Here is a 26,258-nt window from a genome sequence, read left to right as displayed (position 1 = left end):
AAATGTTTGGATTATATTACTAGATCCAATATAAGTCTCAGAACTGTAAAGGTGTATGTCCAAGTGATTTATATCTTGCTAAGGTTAGCGTGTACTTGCCAGGGTCAAAGGTACTGTATAGATTATGCAACAATAGTGAGAGTCATTTTTCATCCCGGCTAAGACAATAGGACCCGAGCTCTTAAACGAGAGGTGGGACATTGTTTGTTCGGGATACGGTGAAAGCGTGAAACAACAAGGTGAAAGTAATTTGTTCATTAGGACGTCAGGATAGTGGCGCGCTTCCGCTGCCGCTGCTCGCTCTTGTGACAGGTAGAGTTAATTTTGCAATGTCAAACTACTAGGTACTTATTACCCGCCATTAAAACCCGAAGATGAATTACTTCTCAGGAAGTTAGGACTCAGCTTTTTTTTAGTTTTGAGGGCGTGGTAAGACAATTTATAACATTTCCCCTTCATTAATTATACAGTAAAAAAGGTACTGTATAGGTTATTATCAGGATCAAATTTGGGTCAAGTTGTTTGTGTACAACAGCAGGACTCCCGAGAACTTGTAGGCTAATTCATATCAAAATTATAATGTGTTTTGCAAAGAGGGACTTTGGCTGCTTAGCAACAATGAATGCCAACTCAGGCTGAAAAGCCATAGCCACTCCCCTTGCACTGGGCTCAGCATGGATAAGGTAACATGTTGCTTGTTTTCCTTACTTGCTCCCTCTGTAAACTTGGGAGTGGAAGCTACACTGAACGTAAAAACTTGGCAGGTTCTGGACATGCATGAGCTGGGGAACAGTCTTAAACCAAGTTACTGATGGTGTTGGACACAAGGACCAGTTGGAGAGAGAGTGCTGATCCATTGCTGCTCTAGGCCTGTAGGATTAAGTCATGTTACAACAGGATAAAAAGGGGGGGAGAATCAAACTCCTTCACAGGGGGCAACCTCATTCAGGCTATGATGTTACTAATGCACGGTTGACTCTGAACAGGAAGAGGAAGGAGTATGCTGTTAGGGCTATTAGTATTTTGCTGAAGCAGAGTTGCACACCATTGCCTGCCCTGTTGGCTGGAATTAGTGCTTTGAAAGGAAAGCAGTAATGGGATTGACTCAGAAGAGATTGAGGCAAGTGAACTGTCAAAAACTGAATAATATCAGATGTGATACAATACATGAGGCAACACAGCAGGCAGAGGAAGACTTTTTATCAGCACTGTTTCACTGGATGGAAGGACAAGAGTGGATGTATTAAGTTGTCATTTTTATTTTTATTTTTTTAACTAAAGGGTAAGTGATTTTATTTTTTAGCAGCAATGTTTAATTTTCTTTCCCTTGATTGGCTCAGTCTCTGGTAAGCTTGCAGAAACGTTTGCAGAAAGGTTTTACAGAAACATTGCCAGCTCATGTTTTGCTTTAGATGCAATTGTGCTTTGCATTACTCTGCAATTTCACATTTTAAGTAGGAAAATCATACCCATTTTTCAACAACATACTGCAGTGGGCCTGGAGGGGCTGGTCTTGGCAAGGTTCAGTTTGCACAGCTGTTTATGAGGGCTGTATATTTGAGTGTAGAGATTGTAAGGTACAATAAAGTGTGCTGTTTCACTGCCTTTTAAACACACATTTATGTAGATTTGGATTATTGGCCATACGTTATTGATAGAAGTTGAGCTGGTTTGATATTTTTTTCTTAGCTGCAGAGTTGAAAATAATACAGATAAGCCAGATATCACTGAAAAGAATAGAGTTGTGCTCAAAATGTGTCAGATGACAAGTCTTACCGAGCTAGAGGCACAACCCCATACGTTGCTCTGGAGTTGAACATATGCTTGAATAACACTTTAAAGTATGCAAGCTTTGAGCTGAGCTCTAAATGCTCCACCTATTTCTAGGGACAGCTAATCATGATTATACTCTGGAGATGTTTATGAGAAAATTTTTTTTTAGCAGCTTTGCATTACTTTTGTATGGACCTGATTGTTTATTTGCGATTTGGATTTCTTTATTACAGTGATATGTGTTTTGTTTAGTTTTTTTTTCACCACAGCAGTTCATTGGTCTGCATGTTGATTTGGTACATTTTTAGTCCAGATGCCCTTTCTGATGAATCCTCCCCAATTTTAGCAGCCTTGGGACTGGCACTATATGGCTGGGGATGGGCGGTGCGAACCTCCAACCCTATGGTCGGTAGGGGGCCACTCTAGCAACTGAGCCACTCCACCCCTCTCTTTATTACAGTGATGTATTTGAAGAAAATAAATGAATTTAAGTTGACATTTGTTAACTTACATTGCACTTTATATAGAGCATTGTTTGCCATAGAAAAATAAAATGCCTTTTATTTTAAATAAAAGGATTATTTTGGCACTCTAGATCATTGCTACTGGATTGTGTTTTGGCATTGCTACAAAAGAAATCACCATCTTAACACTTAAGCACTCAAACAAGCCATAAGCAAGAACCCATCTTTTTTTTCACTGCACTGTCCACTTTAACAATACTTTGTATGTTATAGTAAAGGAAGTAACATAGCCTAACATATCCTAACTGCCTTTTCTCTGCCAGAATACTCCTTGTCTCATTGACAGAAATGCAGCAGACCATACATAATTTTGCTCCCGACAATCAACGTATACTATGTAAGTGTATACTATGTAACCGTTTTATTAACAGTTTTAGGTGATGACAATTGGTGTAGGTGAAGCAGCAGAAATGTCCCAGTTCAAGTCGTTGCTATAGAAACATACTTAATTTACCTCAAGTGTTATTTTTTGACTTCAGCTCTTACTCTTTTGTGTTACATACAAGAATTATGTAGTGTAGTGTTCAAAAATACAGATGTAAATCTGACCTTTTCTTCTTCACAGATATTCATGGCTGATCTTCCTTTTGCTTGATTACTGTGCTGCTAAAAAACAGTTGAGAACCACAAACTTAGGCAAAATCCCATCATAAATATAAAATGTCTAATAGGACATTTAACATGTCCACTAATCACGGTCAGAACATAGATCCTTTGACCCACAGAGGTCTGCAGCTAAGCCCATCTCCTGAAAGTCATTACAGCAACTCATCCATGTCCCCATCACCTGACTCCAGCAGTAGTTTCTCTAACCTAAGTGAAAGAGAAGCCGATAGCCCCCCTGACATCAACATTCTGAAGTGCTGTCCCAGTGAAGGTTCCCCTGTGGATACCCCCTACAACATCACTTTAATGCAGGGTGACATGTATTCTGCCATAAGCATGAACCTAAATCCAACTTTTATTTCCACACCTGATAATGGCACCATGAATTTCTCTAATAGTAATTTAAGTCTGAGCAACCAAGACAGGAGGTCAGAGAAGTACCACACTTGTCAAAGTAACATGGAGGATGCCAGTAATGGCACAGTGACATCTCCAGACTCTGCTGAGAGAGAGCTGAGCTCATGTGAGCTTTCCTGGAGAGGATCCACTGAAAATGGCTGTTATTCCTTAAGCTCTGGGGAAATGGTAGTAAGGAGCAACAGCTTCTGTCTCGAGGACCAGTCACTTATAGTAGTCTCTTCCCTGGAGGAATCCTTAAAATCTCCAGCTTTGAGTCATTCAGCACTAGCTCCTGAATGTAATGTGTTATCAACCACTCCAGATGTCTGTGAGAAATTTACAGAAAATTTAATTGAGGAAAATACAGGCCATCCATGTCTTGGTATGACTTTTATACAGGCAGATGATTGGGAGCTCCTCACTAAGGAAAATGAGATGGCAACATCCAACTCACTTTTAGCTCTACCAAATGAGAATGAAGTGGGTCTTTTGATGACCTTTGTCTGTGAAACATCTACTGAAGATGGTGGGAAAGAGTCTAAGTTTTCTGGTGCTGAAGCAGAGCTGTTGCCCAGTTGCTCTGGAGAAATTACACCAGAACTAGGCAAGACCTTTGTGTCCACTCTTTCAGCTATGCAAAACACTGACAAGGATATTCATACATCCACACCAGTACAAAACATTGGGAACCATATACCCAGCCTTCCGTCCTTTTCAGAGTCTCCCTGCACTGGAAACACAAACAGCCCAGGACTAAACTCGGTCAAACAGCAGCCAATCTCTGAGACTTCTGAAGAACATTTGGTTACAGGACTTCCACCTTCAGCCAGCAACATCAAGAAAATGGAAATTAAGAGCTTTCCTAAATCAGACTTCAGTAAAATCAAATCAAAACCCATGAAAAGAATTGGGCAACAAATAGCAGTGGCAAGTCCTGCCTCTCAGCATACACCAACACAAACTAATGTGAAGAATAAGCACACTGAAGCACATAAAGGAGCAACTGTCAGGATCAGTCCTACCAAAGTGAGAAGCAAAGCTACAGTTGTCTCTACCACCACTAAAATGATCATTGGTGCTCAGAGAGAAGTGAATACGCAGGCTGCCAACTTAGGCTTGACAATAATACAGCAATCTGGACAAACTGGTGTTGGTGGACTTGACAATAATAGACCACCCCTACCTGACCACCACCCAGTTTCAAATAAAATTACTTCAGCAGTTCAGTGCAGTAACACCAGCTCTGAAATGGTCAACCCTAGCCAGGAAGCTGGTGCTTCAGCTCAGCATGCTGGCAACCTAACCTTCTGCTTCTCATCTTTTGAAAAATCCCCTGACATACACAGCCAAACAGAACTAAAACTAACTCCAAAGAATGGCATGTCTGATAAAATTGAGATCAGGTCAGACTCGGCTATAGGTAAGGACAAACATCCTGTCCTCAAGACACGGCCTCGATGCTTATCTGATAGTGCATCTTCATCATCATCTAAGCCACAAAAGGAGAGGAGAGCTATTCTAAGCGTCTCACCTAGCTTTACCATTTCCAAAGCCAAGACCCAGCTGGACCAGCCCAATCCAAGGAACATCAAATGCTCTTCCCACAGCAAAAGTACCATTCAAACTGAGGCCTTCAACACATCTGCTGAAAGAGGGGTTAAAAAGATCAGCCTATTGGTAAGATAGGCATGATATTTAATTAAATTATTTACCAGCAGCCAAAATTTCAGCTACATGTTTTTTTTTATATGCTACAGCTTTTGTAAATACCACAAAAAATGTTCTATGAAAAATCCTGTATAAATATTTGGTTTAAGCTAGCTTTAAACATGAAGAAATATGTATAAATGTAATGGGAAAGAGCTGAGTGACTAAGTAACACATTTTACCATTTCCAGGCAGAGTCCAGAAAATCTACAACAGAAAGAACCACATGGAATGATAGTAAGAATAGATTTCAAGGAACTCCATCACCTAGACGAACAAGAGAAGTACCACTATCACAACCTCTAGCCACCAGTCACAGACCAGCCTCTCTGTCAACCAAACAGAAACAGGGAACTCCGGGAAAGGAGGAACTTAGGGTCTCAAGAGCTGTAGGGAACCCACAATTTAAGCTAAAGACAACTACAGGTAGGAATCATCATTGCTTGAAAGTATTTGGTACAATGTCTTCTGGTTTTATAACCTCTTATAGCTATAGTGTGTAACTTAAACCATTTTTAGGACAGGTATGTCCAAAATCTGCCTATGTGGACTCGTGTCCACTGCCAAGTGTCTACAATGGTGACCAATTTATAATGTCAATGCGTTTTTTTGTTTTTGTTTTTTTAATTTGCATCATAAAAAAACATTTGAGGATGGAAACATTTGAAATGAGAGGCAAATAGCATTCAACCAGCTAAAGGTTAAAATTAATATTTTAAAGTAAAGTATCTAAAAGTATTATTTGTAGAGCACTAATAAGAATATCTGATAAAACTACTTTATTGTTTGTTTAAGCTATTAAATGCACACACTAATTTGGGCACACATAGCTGAAACTCCTCCCTCATGAAGTTTACAGTGTGAAGAAGAAGAACCTTTTATTGTCATCATTGAGCACATACATATTTCATATATGTGTTGCAATGAAATTCTTTCTCTGCATTTAACCCATCTACCTGGTGGAGCAGTGGGCAACCATGGGGGGGCGCCAGGGACCTACCGTGGAGTGTCTCCCTCAGGGACACACCCTGTGGGTAGGTTAGAATATGTTCCCGCAGACGTCTGCATCCCAGGGCTGCTGCTCTACCCATTGAGCTACCAGGCCGCATTTAACTGTAAAATCATCTTGGAGTCTGTACTGGAGTCTGATGCTGTTGTGATGTGTTTTACTAACAGAAGTTTATCATTTATTTTGCCACATCTATGTCAATGAAGATGGCTTAAGTACAGAATCATCTCTCTGTATAACATAATACAGTTCAACAGGTTCTTACACATTGATTATACAGCAATTGAATGAACTCCTCTTAAACAGTTTCAACAGTTTAACTTTATTTAAAACAATACAATAGAAGTATCCCTGACATTAATCAGTTGCATAAGATTCAAAAGAATGAATACAAAAATTAGTCACTATCACTCCTTTTCTCTTTTGCTTTCTTTCTGTCTGTCTGTCTCTCTGTTGCATGCTGGAGTAAGTGCAGGAGGCCTGAAGTGGAGTGAATGTGGAGCACTGGGAGTTTCTTTGTTTCATACATCTACTTTTTCAGCTTCTGTTTGCTTTTTGCTTTGTGAACAGGTAAGATTAAATCTTCTTGATTCTTTAGCTGTGGTTGTGTTAGAGGTGATGGGATGCCATCCACTGAGACGGCATCCTTGTCTATCCAGCATGGAGTGCGGGTCGTGTTGGACCCGGCATAAGCATGGCATGTCTTACATTACCAGATGGAAGGGTGACCAAAGACAGAAGAGGGATGAAGAAACATGCCATGAACTTCTACACTGGCATCTTTAGCCAGGAGAAGTGTGATGAGACTAGTGTTGCTTAACTGTATGAGAGGTTAAGACAACTGTTAGACAGTTAGAAGGCTGCACTGCAGCAGTCACACAGATGGCCTCTGGGCATTCACCTGGGATTGATGGATTATTTTCTGACTTCTACAAACATTTTTGGAATATTTTAGGTACTGGCTGTTATGACCTTCTGCAAGAGTGCCTACAAGCAGGATCCCCTGCCATCATTGTGTAGGAGAGCTGTTATCTCCCTGATTCCAAAGAAAGGGAACTGGAGGCCTGTCTCTCTTTTGCGTGTGTATGATGATCTTCTCTCAAGCGTTTTAGCCAACCATCTGAAAGACTACTTGGAATTGATTGTCCAAACGGATCAAACATACTGTGTTCCTATTGGGATTATTATGTATAATAGTTTTCTTATGCAAGATGTGTTTGATATGTGCAAGTTGTGTGATTTGGATTTTGGGGTTGTGTCATCAGGAGAAGGCTTTTGACAGAGTTGACTACAGACATGGTGAGGGGTTTATATCATTGGTAAAATTACTGTATAATGAAGCTTCTGGTGTAGTGGAGGTAGCTGGTGGTTTGAGTCTGCCTTTTCCTGTTAAGAGGAATAGGGTAGCCCTTCCTTATTCCTCTTATCGGGTTAATTGTACACGCTAGCATGAGAACCACTGCTGTGTAGATTAGGGGAGGGGCTCACAGGACTATCTTTACCAGGCTTCACGTGCAGCCCATCGGTGGCCTTGTCTCTATATGCAGATGATGTAAATGTTCTCATAAAAACTCAACGAGATGTGCAAGTACTTGGGGATAGTTTGGAACTATATGAAAAAGCTGGGGGAATGCAGAGAGGAGGCGGCACCCATCCTAGGGAACCTCACTGGGAGACGAATGGTTTGAAGGTGTTAGGGGTGTTGATGGGCACTGATGAGTAACAAAAGCTAAACTGGGAGGGTATATACGAGTAAGTGTGTTAGCTAAAGCGGGGAAGGAGAAGCTGAACGGCAGTGATGAAGTGGCAGCTGAGCCAGAGGGTTAAGGGAGATTGTGAAATGGATTATGATTCAGACGGTTTGTCAACTACAGAGACGGCTATACAGGGTGCTGATGTTTACACACCACACGATATTAATAATTACTTAGATTAAACTTTTGGGGAGTCTGTTAATGTTGGATGAAAAGATGATGGATGAAAGAAATGTACACTATGAAAATTTGTCTCTACTTTGAGAAAATAGGCTTCATCAAAGAAGGGGGGAAAGTGGCAAAATGTTTGAACAAATAAATTGTTGCTGAGTAAGTGGGTATGTTTCATATACTGTGTTTTCTGTCAACTCTTATCTGTACTATGCAGGCCATAAGGGTGAGCTCTCTTTATGTTAATAGTGGGAGGGCTCGAGAGAGGAAGGCCTTAGTGGGAGACTTAGAACATCTGAGCATTTTAGATTAATTAATTATTTCTCCAGGAGACGCATACAGATGCCAACAATAAAACAGAGTGGGGTCTACGTTAGTGAACGGGTTTGCTCTGCCTTTCTCCCGGTGTCATAGTGCTACCAGGAAGTGTGAGGCTGTGTTGTATATTCTTATTTTCTCGTTCTAGTCTCAACTGTGGCTCTAAGTCAGGCAGTTGACTTTTTTTTTTTTTTTTTTTTTTTTTTGATTTTTTTTTTTGGGCCTGTTTTGGAGGAGTGGAAAAATTATTTAAATTTACTAGCTTAGTGGTGGGAGATGGGAAAGTCCAGCATTCATGTGTTTTGTCAGCAATGTAATTAGTCAACTACCTGACTTAGAGCCACAGTTGAGACTAGAATGAGAAAATAAGAATATACAACACAGCCTCACACTTTCTGATAGGACTACGACACTGGGCTTGTCACTGCAAGAAAAGCAAAAGGAGCGGAGCCCTTTTCTATAGAAGAAGGTTAAGGGGGCTTTGGTTCTGCCACATTTTACAAAATGAAATGGACACATCTAGTGCCTACTTTATTTTTAATCTGGAAAAATCTGGTCCAGGGAAGAAGCAAATGCTCTGTGTAGGTCTCACAAATAGTAGGGTGATGACTGAGCCACTGGAGATGAGGCAGCATGCGGTGGAGTTTTACAGTGCTTTCTAAAGGGCTGAAGTTTGTGACGAGGACAACGAATGCTAAGCTCAGCCTGGCTGAGCTAAACAACCTCGATTGGGCAGGTGGCGCTACAAAAGTCACCTGGGATGGATGGTTTGCCTGTGGCTCTCTGTAGACATTTTTGGACTTACTTGGGTTCTGACTTGCTGGAGGTTTTACAAGAATGCTGTAGGAGTGGCTAACTTCCTGCATCCTGACAGCGAGCTGTGCTTTCTTTTCCTCTAAAAACAGAGACCTGTAATTATTGAAAAACTGGACACCTGTTGCACTTTTGTGTGAGGAGTATAAACTATGCTGGCTAATAGGCTAAAGGTATATCTGGTAATAATAGTCCATAAAGTTTATTTTTTTTACAGATAGGACCATTAAAGACAATTTATTCTTAATGAGGGACTTGTTTGACTTGTGCAAGTTTTACAGACTTGATGTTGGCATTCTGTCTTAATAATTATTTTGGTTTCTACTTTGAAGGCTTTTTGATCTTTGTCTTTTGTCAAACTTTTATACTGGGGGGGCTTCATGCATGGTTAAAGTGGGGGATTCAGCAGGGCTGCCCTATCCCAGGTCAGCTGTACTCCTTAGAGCCCATGGAACCCCTGTTGTGCAGATTAAGAGAATTCGAATGGTCTCCCTCTGCCTGGTTTTACTCAACAAGCTCAACAAGCCTGCCTGCTGCTTAAAAGAGCTGCTGGTCTAGACTATAATAAACAACTGTTTTTGTCTAACCATGAGGATTTGGACTGGTCTGCTATGACTCCCTTCTATAAGTCTGTCCTGCAGTCTGAGTCTATGAAGGTCATTACCAGTCAGCGAGACCTTGCAGCCCCTCAGGGCATGTGGCTATTTGAGGTTTTTTTTACAACAGCATGTTAAAAGCAGTTTGTCTTCCCCTAGTGGGCACTCCAGTCTGAAGACAGCGGTTTTTATCAAATTAGGCCATCTTATGAAAACATCTGCTGCGGAACTTGGAGAGCTGACTGGGATTCAATCAAATAGGTTGCTGCACAGGCTTTTGAAGGGGGTTTGTGATGCCCTGCCAAGTCCCCTCAGAGAGTTTTCTGAGAACCGTACTCTCTATGACCAATGGATGATGAATGTGAGTACATTTTCCATTCCTAAATGGGTGTCCTGCACTTGGGGAGTGTGCAGGAAGATAGTTTTTGGAGCAGAATCTTCTCCAAAAGGCTGTTGGCAGTCCCTGTACAAACCCCCATTGGACAAATGCACAGGGGACCACCAATTGAGGGTTTTATATGAGAGTATAGCTACAAATAGATATGTGGCTCACTTAGATCCTAGTGTGGGGACATGCTATCCTTTTTGTGATCAGAGAGGGACCCTTCATTCACCCTGCAATGTAGCAGATTGACAGAACTGTTTTCACTGTTAGAAGGTGGTACCAAGGCTTAAGATTTCAGTTGTCTTTGTCATTGTTTTGGGCCAAGATATGACACCAGTAAAAGATCAGTTCTTGTTCTGAGTGACTTTTTATCTGGGCTGGGTAAATTAGTGATCTGGAAAACTAGAAAAAATTGTATCGTTGATCAGGGGTCGATTGACCCTGTACAAATGATCAGCGGGTTACAGCGGGTTCATCTTGGAGTTGAGTTTGTTTTTTATAAACTCACTAACGCTGTGGTGATTTTTCAGGAATGTGGTGCATAATTTAGGTTTTGTGCTTTATTCAAAGGGACATACAGTTTTTGCATTTTTAAATTATTTTAATCTTAAAATGTTATTTTATGCATTTATTTACTTATTTCTCTGTCCTTTCATTGGAGTTAAAATATTAACCTAAGATAAAAAATTTTAACTTATTGGGTCAACACTGTAAGATAATTGTACTTAAATAAGAGTTTTTAAAATTCAAAATTCTCTGCTATGCAGGTAAACCACTCCTTACAGAGAGGCGTGGGTTTTTGAGTGTTGTTTTTTTAAGTTCACCAGAACTTGCTCAGTTTTATAATTTGTAGTACACTTGACTGCATGTAGGCTACTGCTTGGTAACCATTTAGCTAAGTTGAACTTGACATCAAACATATTGGCTATGATTAATGCAATGGTCAATGAGAGGTTGCAGGCAGAGCTGATAATACATTGATTTTGAACAGAAATTGAACAGAACAAATAGAATTGTTTTATAGCTCTGTTTTTAAACCCATGAACAGTGGCAGTGTACATATTAAAGTCTCAATTTGCGAGAGGGTGGCTAGAGTGTTTCTGGTAATGGACCTGCTGTCTTACACCTGAAGTGCTCAGCCATCTTCTAGGGAACATTGTTGGATACTGATGTTATTTCTAGTCTCTTGTTCAGGTTTTGGGTACAAAAGACCGATTCCCCTTGCCTTACTGGTCTTTATAGTAGGACAAGTCCTGGAGGAGAAGGGAAGTCTTCTTCTGATAGGAAGACTTCTCTGAGTGGGAAAAAGCAGGGCAAGGAAAGAGGTTCTGAGCTCACCAGAAGTGTTGGAACATAGTATTTTAAGCACCCAGAGCACAAAAAAATTATCCTGCTCTGGCTACAGGGATCCATTAAACTGCAACTTTATACTTTATTAAGTGGGTTAATCAAATTTAACATGTTTAATGTGATGAAAAAGAGAGGTAGGTTTCATGCAGTATCTGCATTGAATTGATTAAAAATGTAAACAAGGCAAGCTTCCAACAATCATCTTTTAATATTTGTTATTTTATTAAATGTACCTTTACACTGAGCACTATCTGGGTATGAGTGTTTGATTAAGAGCTTTATGCTGCTAACTTTGATTTATTTGGGCTATGTTGAATCCCAGACGGTCAAAGGTTACAGGCAACAGGGGAGCCATCCGTTGGAAATGCTTCAGCATCAAATATTAAGCACCAGCTACATGGATCCTTGCCTCAGACTCCAACTCGCCCCTCTCTTATTGGCCTCCCTCCTACTCCTACTTCCAGAATACCACGCAAGACCCCAAGGCCTTCCAGGAGCCTTACTGTGACCAGTGTTCACTGTGAGCCAAGTGAAGGTGCTAAGAGCTCACAAGGTGAGCCTAACATGAATTTACAGTTGTTTTGATATTTGTTTTTACAAATTGGGGAGGGTTGTTTATTTTGTTTTCCCTAGTGTTAATATTTAACATTAAACATTCCAAAGACTATACTATTCTTGCTATTCTAATTTGCCATGATACATTATAACATGTTATAGAATGGTCTGTTTTAAATTCTCTATAATTAGCTTGACATAGTGAACTAGGGATTTGTGTAATTTGAAGTCAGCATTGATGACCGCAGTTTTACATACACCCGTTACAGCAATGGGTTTATTCGGACACCCAGTGAATTTCAAGGACGTTCAAATTTTAAAACAAATCTTATTCAGCAGTATTTAATTAGCACTTCTTAACATCCAACAGTTTCTGGACGAGCTGCACATAAGCCAACTCCGTTCAAATCTGTTGTCCTTAAAGCAAGAAACATCTCAACGCCTGGGAAAAACATTCAGCCAAGTAAGATCTCATATGTGCACATACAAGCATATTTTTTACATTTTCCTTTTTATTTATATTGTTTTTGTTTAGTAGGTCAATACAAGTAGTTTTACAATTTTTTACAACAAGTAAAAAGTTCCAGAGTGAGACTGTATTGAGTCTGTAAATATTACCAAAACCACCTCACAAGTTGAGTAAATGGCCCTATTTAAACCTAATTAAGGATAAAACCCTCCCAAAACACTCACAACAATTTATTGTTGCTAACTTCCCTAATGATGTGATAACCTCACTTGATTAGCTTTGTTGATCTATCTTGATTGAATTAAATCTACTCTTTGTCCAGTTAAACAGTATTTAAGTAATGTATAGTAATTGACCCTCTGTGAATTGCAGGCAGCTATAAAGCAGACTATGGTTCAGTAGCTATCAGTTGCCAGTATTGTCTTACATTATGGGTCAGATAAACTCCAGCCTCTTTTCTCACCTGGATATTCGCCTTGTAACAGCTCTGACCACAGGATACAAGCCTGATGCTTTGACCAGTAAACGTGTTTCAAATTCTACAGTCAGTCCTCTAATAAGGACCACCTCTGCAAAGATTGTTGGTCCAACCCCCCGTGGGCCTGGTAAGTTTTCTCTTTCTCTTGCATTTTCAATTGACTTATTTATATTTAACATGTTTTACTATTTACACAGTTGTAAGATTTGTTTCTGAAGTGAGGGTACACAATATGAGAAAAAAAATGGTTAATTAGCTTCCTATAATGTTATCATATAACAAAATGTTATTTTAACCTATGTATTGTTTAAGGCGGGTTATCAGTGGGCATCAAGGTCACTGACGAGTGCAACTTCTTTAGAATAAATCCCCTTTCCCTGCAGTTATGCTTTCCGCTCCTCCCACTGCTCTGTCTTCCACCCTACATCCTATTGTGCTCTTACTTGCATCCTAGATTTGCTAGAAGACTGCCATCAAGCGTGAAGATGCTGCTTTGCTTAGCTTTGAGAGATTCATAAGTTGGGTGAACAGCTAAAGCCTAGCTTTTACCAAAAAGGATTTTACCAAAAGAGATTTTTTTTTTTCTTCTCTACCAGGCTGTGCCACAATCCTATGTCCAGCCTCTGTGTATTCCAACCTTTACAGCTGGGCATTCAATTTTGAGTTGGGAGATATATAATGCTGAACTGGCTGCTTTCTCTTTTTTTAAGGCTATCTCAGCAGAGTATCTCTGAGTACTGCTTTTTATTGATTTACCATTTTTTTGTCAGTGCTTGTCAGAACTGCAGTCACCTAAGGCATGATTAACTGAGGTGCACCATGACGTGAGGTCCGTAGACAGCATAAGGATTCTGTATTTCCTTTTTTTTTTTTTTTTTTTTATTTAAAAAGTCTTGCTCAGCTTGGAAAAATGCTATGGTCTCCAAAGCTCCCCCTTTCAAACTTTCATGTGCGTCTGACAGCCAAAGGTTTAATACGAACCATTCAGCTGCTGTCAGGGTGCAGGAAGAACAACGTGGTTTTCCAAGCAGGTCTGTCAGCTGTTTCAATCGAAAATATTTCTACTTTTTATTATTTTTTTCAAGTCTATCTGCTATAATATTTAGGCCAAACCTATTGGTATTGGGCTTAAATGTAGTGGTTCATCTTTTATAACCTACCTTGGTTACTAAAGTTTGACTCTGGTCACAAGTATGTGAGGATAAGTCTTAAATTAAAAACAAATAAGTCTTGGTGCAAGCCATACTAAAATGTCAATGTTTATGAGTCAATGTTTACGTTTTTTCTTTTTCAGTGTCCTAAATGTCAAAATGCACTTCTTCCTTCTCACTGTTATATCCAGTATTCTTGTTTCACTTTGCGAATGTACACAGGCTTACTTTGATTCTTGTTCTCTAGATTGACTCAGAAGAACCTTGTTGTGATAGTTGAACAGGAGTGTGGGAATACACTAGTACTTGCTGTTGGTTGTTCATTGTTTAAAGTGTTTACCTGTTTTTGAAAGTTATGACCAAATTTCTTAATACCACTTATATTTTCAAAGCGACTATCTCTAGTAAATTAATAATGGTTTTCTTTAATAAAAATGTTGTTCAAGAAAACTAAAGCATGCATCCACTATCGTATTTATTATTGCGGTGGACCATGCATCACTTAAATGTTCACTAAATTGAAATGCGTGTCCAGTAGATGTATTGTGCCACTAGAAAGTGCCTCTTTGTGAAGGGGTTTCATCACCCATCATGCCTTGTGCTATGGTGTGACATCCCCTTACAAAAGCAGAACACTGTGCTATGGACTCACTAAATAAGTGATGTTTAAGTGTACCAGTTAAATTTTTACAAAGAAATTCTTTGAGCCTTGAGACCCCCTTGGTCTACGAAGAGGGCAATGACTCCCATCAGCTTTTATCAGTCTGTTGCCATGGAAAAGCAGTCAGAGACAGATTATGTTAGTGTTTTGGAAGGGGCAGCTTTGTGGTTATGACATACATTTTAAAATGCTAAATATTATAATAATACAAAATATTAAATGATAAAACCAGAGAAATTTACTTGAAGACTATGTCTGCTTATGCTTATCTTTTTGTTTTTTAAATATTAGAATTACATTTTATAGGCCTCAGTTGAAATGAATGTCTTGATAAAGCAAACATGTGATTTCTCTTTTAAAGCCTAAGTATCCCTTTATTTGATTCAGTATTTGACTCTCAAACCTGTTGTTCACATTTCAAGTATTCATTTAACTTGGCCTATTCAAACCACTTTCTATTTAAAGAGGTGGGAGCATTCATTTTTCACAATTTAGTGTAATGTTTTTTATATTGTCCACTTTTGCTGCTGTTCGAATATATCACCAACGAAATACAGTATCTGCCACTATGTTCAGTAGCTCAAAAGCCTCAGTATGTGGTAGAGGTGGGCTTAAAGAGTGTCTGAGCGTGTGCCATTAGAGCTGTAGATGGTGTCTCTATGCTCAACCAGTAGAGGGCATCCTAATTTAAAGAACCTGGCTTAGGTTTCTTTAAATAGTAATTCCTAGAGCACCACCTCCCTTTTCTGTTAAGTTTAGCAATATTATTTAAATTACTGGTTAGTAAACCTGACTTGTTTTTACATAAAAGGTGCTAGCTTTATTGGTTTGGTAATTGAGCCTGTAATCTTGTGACCCTATCCAAGCCAGTGCCCAGAGAATTTGTTTCAATAGCTCTAGCATTTATCTTTAATAAACAAGGAAGGCACTGAGTTTAAAATATGAGGTTTAACATCTTCTTTTAATAACCAGAAGAAACTGTGAGGGTCTTATTTTGACAAGCATCCAATATTTAAAACTTCTTTTTATATAGCACCTTTCACAGATTCATGCAATCCAAAGTGCTCTACGGATAATGAAACATTGTAAAAAAAAGGAGTGCTAAACAAAAATAAAAGTCAAGACAGTGATAATGTCCAAAAACAAAGAGTGTTAAAAAAACAGTAGGCACAAAACAAGGACGATAAGACAAAAGTATGAGACTAGAAGGCAATGAGACTAATGCACAGAAATAAAGATTAAAGATGAAAATAAGTTAACAATTATAATCAATAAAAATATAAGTAAAAGAAAAATGTTAAGCCAAGCAAATAAAAATAAATGTTTTCATCAAAAGCCTGGCTAGACTCTGTCAGTTAGTTAGCAAAAAAAACTTCAGAAAAGAGGAATACCAAATTCAGAGTAAACAAAATTTTCTTGTTAGCAGGATTAATGTTATCGCAGTGACTTATTTATGAAGCTGGTGTATATCAAATGTACAGTACCATGACCTCAGTAAAATAAGATGTCCTTGGTGACCAGAGCTGCAGAACACTAGATTAAATTAGGATATGGAAAACTAATTGGATTGAGAAGATCCATTTTTATGTGTGGGTTCTCAGAGGAACAGCACTGGGAATCATCAGAAGGGGCTGATTGGACAGTCAATAGTCCTGGGACTTTAACACTGAAGATTGATGCATCCGTCACTTTGACAGAAGTGTATGGGTTGGATGGTACTGTTGTCTGATCATGGGGTCATGAGGGACATATTGATTAACGTTGACAAAAACCGACACATTTTCTCTTACAGTGGATAAGAACAAAGCAAAGGCCAGCTCATGCCAGCAACACCTTCAGCAGCAAGCATCCCAACCAAACCAGGAAACTGGACCTCCAGATGTGGTACCAGCAAGTGCTGCAGAGGTTGAGAAGAAGAACCAAAGAATCCAGCAGATTAAAGGACTCCTGACGGCCAGTAACTGCAGATTTGAGGCAATCACTATTGTCTTGCAGCAAACTTTAGCTAAGGTAAAGGTTTTTTTTTTTTTTTGGTCAATGTGAACTAAGTTAAATCATTTCTGGCAAACTTTTACATAAGTGTACTTTTAATAAATTGATAAGCTATTGAGGTAGGCAAGCTGCAGACATCCTTGAAATTTTTTAGTATGGATGATTTGGTTTCTAGTGGGGGTTTTTGTGTGCGTGTGTTTAATAGCTGCGCCAGGTAATTTGATTCAGGAACTTGATGCCCAACAGGGTCAATATCCTCAATCTTTTGTATAAATTGGTTTGCCATATTAGATGACCTCTACCTAACCCCAAACCATGGAGTTTTTCTAGATGTCACAGCAAAGTTCTGAATTAAGCATTTATGTATCTGAACATCAGCTGTGCTACAGTCTAATACAGGTGAAATGTAAAAAAAGAGTAAAACAAAGATTACATTTTTAACATCGAGAGAGAGAGAGATCTACATAATATATCTCAACGGCTTTCGGGTTGTTCCTCTCAGGGGTCACCACAACGGAACGTGTTCCACACGTTGATTTGGCAGCGGTGATTTGAGTATTGCGCCAGATACCCTTCCTGGCACAACCCTCCCAATTTATCAGGCTGTGGACAGGCACCAAAGTAGCCCTTGATGGCTGGGTGGGGCCACACCTGGTGGGGTAGGATTATGTTCTGCGGCCTGGTGAGATTTTATTACCAAATAAAAAGAAGGGGTTGTTGTGCACTTGAACTCTCTGCAGCTAAAAACTGTCACACAAAGTTAAAGTGGTGCTTTCTTTAGCTATAATACTGAAAGTGACTTATGTGCTGAGTTTAACACCAGACAGATCTCTTGTGGCAGGCCCCGGGCTAGCTGCAATTGTGACGGAGTTCATACGTGTCCAAATTTAGCCAAAGGGAATTTCAGTTAGTATGGACGCTTCATTTTTTTTCCCCAGTAAATTTCTAAGTGAATTACAAAATGAAATTTCTAATGACTGCTGGTATTTGGGGCACAGAGTGTTATGTCCAGTTACTGCTGTTTGACTCAGGTCGTTTGTTGGGGAGGGAGACTTGTGAAATTGTTGGCATTAACAAATATTAAAAACACAGCATGTTTGTTCCTCTTTGGATAAGCAGCCTTCTCTGACTCAGTCACTCAGTGTTTTACAACTCACTTCTAGTGAAAATTAATATGAGTGTCAGAGGTATTAGGCGGTATTTAATCTGCAATGTTCATTCAACACTGTGAACAGATTTGTGTGTAAGGTGTATTAATAGGCCAGGACTGTGTGCATGTATTGCACATTGGAATCTGGTGACTGCTCTTTAAACCAGGAATAGAAGGCTGGACACTGCCAAAGTAGTGTGAGTGCTCCAGCTGTTGACTTGATATGGTTATAAACAGAAGCCAAACACTAAGTAAAGGCTGGGTGCTGTTTCTTATCTCCTGTTTATGTAAGCACTAGACCTGGTTTTCATGCCGTCTCTCATGCAGAAAATGCTGTGAATGCGTAATTGCTTTGTTCTATGGCTATTCGAATATTCAGTTTCTAAATGAAATTGGATCCTGATCTGAAGCAATTATTCATTGATCTTAGTCTCCCATTAAGCGTTATTCTACACCTGACATGGTATCGTTATGTACACAGGGGAAATATCCGTTTCTGTGGACATGTCTAGATATGTCACAGCTTCAGTGGCTTTACCAACTGAAAGCATGTCTGCACATGGTGGAAAATATTCCTTCTTTTTATGGAAAGTTTTCTAATTTGCATATACAATGTAATTGTAATTGAGCGAGACTACTTACCAAAAATCTGGAATCTCTCAGTAAAACAGAAACTGTGCTACTGAAAATTATATTTGTGGGAACAAGCATTTGATAGAGTTCCATGCCTAAAACTAATATGTACATATTACACATGTACTACATACAGCATATACATATGTCATGTATGTATATGTACGAGTTTACTCATGGATGTCATGTTAAATTGTGGAAAGTTAATATAATTCCAGTTTCTATTAAATTTTAAAAAGGCAGTAGGACATTAGTCAACAAGTGATTATCATTTTCCCTTATTACTGTATAAACATTATCAATAGTCTAGCTTACACATAAGCTAGAAATTTGATCCTTACTGCATTAAATCATCTTGTAATTGAATAACTGTTCTCATGCTGCCTGTATCTATACAGCATATTTAAAGGTAATGGCACAGAGGGGTGAGCAGAGGATGATTTAATGCAGGCTTGAGTAAGTAGTTGGAGATGGTGGTAATAAATCCTCTTCATGTACCCCCAGGGAAAGTCATGGCATAGCTCAAGTCGGGCAGTTCTGTACAATTTGTTTGCCCTACTCAGGCTGCTCTTTTAAAAAGACACCGTGAGGAGGCTGTTCCTATGCACAATGTAGTCTGCCTCTTTTTGTTTTTTAGGTGTAATACGGTAATGCACTCTGCAGTCACTTAGCACAGCCAGTGAAGCGGCTTTTTCAGTCCTGTCTCAGATGTGGTCAGAGCAGTCTGAGAGGAGATCGTGGTGTGGGTGGGTGGGTGGGTGGGTGGGTGGGTGGGTGAGTCGATGTGTGTCCACCCCGACCACGGTGTGTCCTGGAGTTCTGTGTGTCCATAGCTGGGGGGGAGACTACAGGCTGAGGCTGGATCATGGGCTGTTCTGGCAGCAGACAGTGCCTTAGTGCTCCTTGCGCTGCAGAGAGGGTAACTCGAATCTACTTTATTTTTCTCTGCAGTGAGGACTAGCTGAATTTCTACAAGGGTACAGAAGGGCAAGGTCTACTATATTAATGTAAAGGGATTTGTGAGGTGATGTATGTAATTTCTTGTTTGGATGTTTTTGTATGAGATCCAACTGAAATTACGCAGGATGTCTGGTGCATTGTGAAACGTGCCAGGTTGTATATGAATCAGCAAAGTGCTTAAGAACAAGGTAGTAGATGAGAGAAACAGTTTTTGGATGCTATCTATACATCAGTTTGAAGTCTAGAGGAATACCACAGCTAAAGCACAGTCTTCAATACTGACTCAGAAAAGGAGAAGTAAAAGCATCAGACTGACAGGAGATCTGTGGCGAGACTGATAGTATGAGTTAAATGTCACTGTTTTACTTTCAATCCTTTTCCCTCATCCCCTGCAAATGGTGTGTCTTCAGTACATACTGCTGCTGTACAGTACCTTGAGTTAATATCCATTTAATAGTCAAGACAAGTAGGGAAAACTCGATTTAGATTGTTAAATATCAGGGTGTTGTCCCGACAGAACCTTCCTTACAGTAAAGAATGACTCTTCAAATCGCTGTAATATTGGCTCTGCCAATTAAAGTATGGTGGTGTGTTTATACAAAGGTCCCCATAAAGCAATGTTGACATTGTCTTTTGTATGTGTGTGTGACTGTTTACATTTTTCTGTGCAGCATGATGAAGCCATGGGGAAGTGCAGGGAGCTGTCTCGAGAGCTGGTTAACCTTCGAGGAGAGCTGGGTAGGTTAGGTCACCTTCGTGTAACACTTGTGTGTTTAGAGTGGTTATCACTCAATGCATTGATGAAACAGGATTTGCTGCGTTTAATTCTAATTTGTTTTTCTCCTGGAACTACTGCTGCTATGAAACTTGTGAGGTGAATCCTTATGCTCGTGAAGTGTTATACTGTAGTTCAGTGTTAAGCTGCGCAGAGTCAAATACTCTGCAAATTCATTTAAATTCAGAAAACCAATAAATGATATAATTCTATTTACCTGAAACAAAATTGCCCAGCAGTATCAGTCTGCAGTGCTGTAAATAGATATTTCTGAACAAGTATTAATAATACAAATGCATCAAGAGGACCCTCGAATTAGAAATTCTACTTTCTACTGGGAACATGGAATATTGCTGTTAACGATGTGCTTTAGGACAATATAAGATGACTTATTTGAGAATAACAATTTTACCTTGATTGTTATACCTGATGGTTTGTGAGGGCAATGAATGAAAAATGTACGTGGCACACTTGTAGTAGCACAGTGAAGCAGAGCAACTAGATTCAGTATTTTTTTTTTTTAATTCCCACTACTGAATTTACAAATTTTTCTGTGTCCTAAATACAAAGTTATCATGCCATGCATTTGTGCACAGTAGCTTAATCAGGATACAAGCTAAAGTCTGTCACCCACTTCAGAGCTGATATAAACACTTGATGAAACGATTAAGAAATAGTATGAAAAAAGGAAAAAAAGCACTGGTTACACAAATTTTAAAAATGGCAAACCAGCTGTGGAAAGAAGAGCAGGTCCTGATTAAGAAATCTGTTACCCATGTTATCATTTCAAGATATTGTGAAAGAACTGAGCCTAGGTACTGGAGCTTAATCTGGCCATAAATAACTGTAGTGTAGTTTGCAGTCAAGTGCAACAGACACTTCCCCTTGAAAGTTTTCCATTCCTTTTTTGAAGACATTTAGTGTTACACGCATTTACATCAAGGATGACTGAGTTTCCTCAATGGACAGAACAGATTTGCATTACTAATACATTTTTTTTGGCTCATGTAAAGGTTCTGTCATCTATTTACCATAATAAATTACATGGGACTTTCTGTTTTTTACTTCCAGCTTGCTCCATCCATTCCTCTGAGTGTCTGGAGAAGCAGAAAGAGGAGCTGCATGTTGCTTTGGAGGATGCACTGCAGAAACTGCAAGAGCAGCACCAAAAGGACCTGTCTGATCTGGAGCAGAGGATGCATGCCTTCTACCAGGCTGAGTGGAACAAGGTCCACCTGACCTATCAGGAGGAGGCTAACAAGTGCAAGAATCTCATGCAACAGCAGGTTTGCCCCTACAACACCTTTTTATGATGTTTGATACATATTTTGGTTATTTATACAGGGTAATTCTTTGTTGCTTCTGATGAGCCTATATTAATTATAAAATCAAAGGAAACCTGTTTTCCTGTCAAATTTGACTGTTTGCCTGATGGGGTCATCTTAGTAGAAAGTATATGCTGTTTGTTTTTTGAAGATAGGGGAGCTTAAATCCAATCATGAAACCATGAAGCTAGAGCTCCAGAGCAGTCATGGAGAGCAGCTGCAGCAGGTGAAACAGCAGTATGAAATGTCACTGGAAGGCAAGTGAACAGTACTTTCTACAGAGTACAAAACTTTCAGAACTAGTTCTCTGAAACTACTTCTTAATACACTTAACTGTTAATTACATTTTGATATGTTTTAATCTGTTACTAACCTTGAGATTTGTCATGACCTTAGTTTACTGAAATATGTTTTAATGCCACAACACCTGTAAACTTTATAGGGCTCCGGAAAGTCCACAATGAAGAGTTACAGTCTTTGGACAAAACTTTGAAGGATGCAGAAGCTGCTCTGTCAGTGAGTTTTCATTTTCTTTTCATGTAGAAGCATGGAACATGAGAATAACCTGTATGATAGTATTAATTAGTATGCAAAAAAGTTTACTCAGTGACACTGTGCTGTGTGCACCGACAGGGACACATCCAAGAGCTGACTGTGGAGAACAATACTCTAATGGAGAAGCTAATCGCAGAGGAGAACAAGAGGAAAGAGCTGGATGAGAAGGTTCAGGTATTCTGCTCTGTGCGCTTCATATAGCAGAACTCCACTTAGGAAAAGCTCCAGTGTTGTTTGTCACTGAGGAAAGAAATGTGGAAAAAGCAAGAAGCCAATGATTACCGAAAAGATTTTTCAAAAAACGCTGAAAAGATGAATACAAGTTTCAAAGAGGAGACTTAATTCTTAAGTAACCCTAGTTTTCTAACAGGCCATTTAACTGTCAGCTATTCTGTACCACATATAACGGCGTAACCAGAAGTGGTTTAAACTTGCTGTCCCTCTACCCCTCCCCCCCACACATAGGCTGTAGATTTAATTTTCTCAGAGTGCTGTTTCATAGTGAAGCCGCCACTGCTCATCAGTAGTAAGTGGCTGCCACATGTACACTGCATTCTGTCCTGGAACAGTGGAGTAATTGATGACTACCTCACAGTGTTCTGCCACGCTACATTTGGTATTAATAGATGTGTAATAAAGGGCAGCATTAGCAACCGCTCAGTGTTCCTCATATTGCACATGTAATTTCAGGGACTGTGAGTAGTTAAAGTCTACCTTCTTGAAAAAACCTTATTTGCTAATTTGTACTTGTCACTGTGAATGATACATAAATCTCCATAGTTTGAACCCAGAGCAGTGAATATGTGCAAGTGATGCATGGGGCCCTCAGTTGTTTAATTCTGGATTTATGAGTATATGAAATTTGCGAGGCTGTAATAACAATTATTTGAAGTTTCAACAATCCCTGAACATCTTGGCATCTCGTCTTTGTTGTCACAGAAAGACTCTCACACCCTGTACCTGGAGCAGGAGCTAGAGAGCCTCAAAGTTGTGCTGGAAATCAAAAACAAACAGCTTCACCAGCAGGAGAAGAAAATGATGGAGATAGACAAACTGGTGAGGGTTGGAGCAGATCAAAAGGATTGCTGGCCAAAATACAACAGATATAAAAAGTCATTAAGTCATTTTGTGTGTGTTTAACTTTCAGACAGAGAGAGCTGTAACATTGGATGAGAGCCTCAAGAAGGTCCAGCAGGAGAATGAAGATCTTAAAGCCCGCATGGAAAGACATGCAGCTTTGTCAAGGTAAGTTTTATTTTACTTTTTCCCCTTAACGGTGATGTATGCTGCCAGTAAGCCTGCTGTTCACTGTAGTCTGACTTACCAAGATGTAGTAAATGAGTAATTTAGGAAACATACTGTACGTTTTTAGCAGGGTAAATATGCCGTCTTGGCACATTCATCAAATGCACTGTTATCTGTTACTCCTCTTAACTAAAGATACACCAAGCAGGTGATTTAAATACCATTTGAAAAATGAAATAACTCAGCTAAATTAATTGGTTTGGCACTGACAACAATGGGCTGGGGGGGAGGGGGGACATACATAAGAGTGGATTTATGTATTGTTTATGATTCCTTTTTATTAGTGTGATTGCTGAAAGCAATCACACTGCTGATGCAGCTTTGTGAAGTGCTGTCCCATGATGAAGTGCTTCACATGTTACAGCGTGAGCTCCATAGCGCCACCGTGTGGTCAGCTATCAGCATGTTTTTGAGCGCTTTTTGACATGCTACTACTCCTACACGCTTACAGCTAGAAACATGGTTCCAACTGTAATATGTTAAGTACAGTTAGGAGAGATGATGTATTACTCTGTGGGCTGACAGCTGATGTACAATAATTATTATGAATATTTGTATGATTTTTACTTTGCATTGCCGTCTATGGGAGCAATCTTCACATAGCTATATCTCCTAAACTACACGTGATATTGTTATGAAACCTTGTTTACTACTGTCCCATGATGAAGTGCTTCACATGTTACAGCGTGGGCTCTCTAGCGCCACCGTGTGGTCAGTTATCAGCATGTTTATGTTAGTTGTTTTGACATGCTACTACTCCTACACGCTTACAGCTAGAAACATGGTTCCAACTGTAATATGTTAAGTACAGTTAGGAGAGATGATGTATTACTCTGTGGGCTGACATCTGATGTACAATAATTATTATGAATATTTGTATGATTTGTTTTTTGCCGTCTATGAGAGCAATCTTCACATGGCTGTATCTCGGAAACTACACGTGATATTGTTATGAAACTTTGACCCATGCTGCCCCATGATGAAATGCTTCACATGTTACAGTATTGGCTCTCTAGCGCCACCGTGTGGTCAGTTATTTAACTCGTTTTTTAACTCAAAAAAAAATTTTTTTTCTTTCTGATTTCACTTCTATATTGTACAGGGCCTTTAGTACTACCACGTGCACCACCTGGCGGCCGTTCGCGGTACTGCAACTGTTTCGATCTTTTTTTTTTTAAGCTAATGCAATGACTGACTTGAATGAAACTTTACAAATATGTGCAGGACACTGCCCTAAACACGCGTGTTAAACGTTTCTCCACTGTGGGGTGCTATTGTGGGTGTTTTTTTTTTTTTTTGGTATTTTATCCTCAGAACTTCATTAGTGTTGAGAGGGCAAGATGGCAACAGTTGATTTCTTTGGACAGGCTGCCATCTGCTGGACAGTTGGTGAATAGCAATTGAAAACTTCTTCATTGTTTCATGTGCTTTCACTAGTTGTTCAATATTCTAAAAAACTACACATGCTACAGTGTTGCCTGTCGCTTCTACAACGTTCAGAGCTGCAGATTCGGCGATGACTGCAGCAGGTGCAGCGGCTGGCTTTCAGCAATCACACGCATTTTCTGCAGGAAATGCCCATTCTAGTTTCCCTTATTATTCCTTCGTTTTAAACATGTTGTGTTGGTTTGTTATAGACAGTTGTCCACAGAACAGGCCATGCTGCAGGAATCCCTTCAGAAGGAATCCAAGGTGAACAAGCGTCTGTCCATGGAAAATGAAGAGCTGCTGTGGAAGCTTCATAATGGAGACCTCAGTAGCCCCCGCAAGGCGTCCCCCACCTCCACCTCACCTTTACACTCCCCCTCCCACTCTTTCAGCCTCCAGTCGCCTCGCAGCTCCAGCGTTTTCTCCAGCTCTCCTGTGTCACCCAGATAACGACGGGCTACTGCTTTCAAGTAGACCCTCTCTTGAGTTATCCCTCTGCAGTTTGGAGCCATGTTTGTTTCCGGTTTGCTTAGCAACACAACAGCTTGACCTTGGCTCCATCAGGATTGGATTAACTCTGGAACTACATGCACTAAATGCTACAGACAAATATAAAAACAATGCACAGAAGCACTTAATAAGCAAAGCCACCTTGTTCTTTGCCTTTCACATCTGATACAATGGAGTAGAGAAAAGGAAATCTCAGGACCTTTCTGTAACAAAACACAGTTTTTGTTAATTGTGGTTGGCAGAGGTTTGTATTTCCTGAAGCTGAACACACGTACACAGAGTACATGTATTAAAAAGTCTGAATTTAGAGTAGCTATAATTACAGAAGACACTATCCCTCCTCAGGATATGGTTTGATTTAAATGTGTTTTGAAATATTGGAACGGTTTCTGTTGGATTCCTGCACAACTTGTTACAGCTGCGACACTTAAGTGACCCTTGTCATGACTAACATCCCACAGCTTGTTAGTTAGCCATCAGTGCTGTACATGCCTTTGTCTAAAAAAGTAATGTTTATTCTCATGTGCAGGTTGTTCTTCAGCTACAGCACTCATGGAAATGTTATTTTAAAAATTTGGGAACCTTTAACAGTCTTTGTTTGAGTTTTTATTTAAACATAGTGTCATCTGTGGCCTCAGACATGTTTTGTTTTTCATGTTCGTTCAAGGGACCAGTTCAAGTTTTTGTGCATGTTTGAGTCCTGTCGTTCACCCCATTTAGACCCATCATTACTGCAGCTGTAAAGCTGGGTCCTTCGCAGAGGGTTGATACAAAGCTTTGCTTGTACTGTAAATGTGAGACACATTGTATCTTGAATGTCTCAAATATTTTGTGTGGTGTTGACATTATTAATGAGTTGACCCTGTTTGAAATATGCAATTAATAAAGTCTTGTATTGAACTTGAA

General features: G+C 39.6%; 1 protein-coding gene across 4 annotated transcripts; it reads left to right on the top strand.

Annotated features, from left to right (window-relative positions):
• The first annotated feature begins 712 nt into the window (after positions 1-712).
• On the top strand, positions 713-26,258 carry mtus1a (microtubule associated tumor suppressor 1a). Of its 4 annotated transcripts, none has more exons than XM_067518700.1 (16): positions 713-1,282; positions 2,561-2,634; positions 2,863-4,979; positions 5,201-5,435; positions 11,728-11,958; positions 12,331-12,423; positions 12,975-13,034; positions 16,512-16,729; positions 20,126-20,192; positions 21,301-21,515; positions 21,706-21,811; positions 21,997-22,070; positions 22,188-22,283; positions 23,049-23,165; positions 23,257-23,354; positions 25,052-26,258. In XM_067518700.1, the coding sequence occupies exons 3-16, from the start codon at positions 2,958-2,960 to the stop codon at positions 25,290-25,292; spliced, it is 3,873 nt and encodes a 1,290-aa protein (XP_067374801.1). In that variant the 5' UTR covers positions 713-1,282; positions 2,561-2,634; positions 2,863-2,957; the 3' UTR covers positions 25,293-26,258. The 4 variants fall into 4 exon arrangements, with proteins under 4 accessions (XP_067374801.1, XP_067374800.1, XP_067374802.1 ...); XM_067518699.1 differs by having other exon boundaries at positions 12,915-13,034; XM_067518701.1 differs by lacking the exons at positions 713-1,282; positions 2,561-2,634; positions 2,863-4,979; ... (2 more) ...; positions 12,331-12,423; positions 12,975-13,034 and adding an exon at positions 13,793-13,938.

This window comes from Channa argus, chromosome 10 (assembly GCF_033026475.1).
Source record: "Channa argus isolate prfri chromosome 10, Channa argus male v1.0, whole genome shotgun sequence".
In the NCBI taxonomy this organism is placed as follows: domain Eukaryota; kingdom Metazoa; phylum Chordata; class Actinopteri; order Anabantiformes; family Channidae; genus Channa; species Channa argus.
This window is presented reverse-complemented; position numbering and strand designations above follow the sequence as displayed.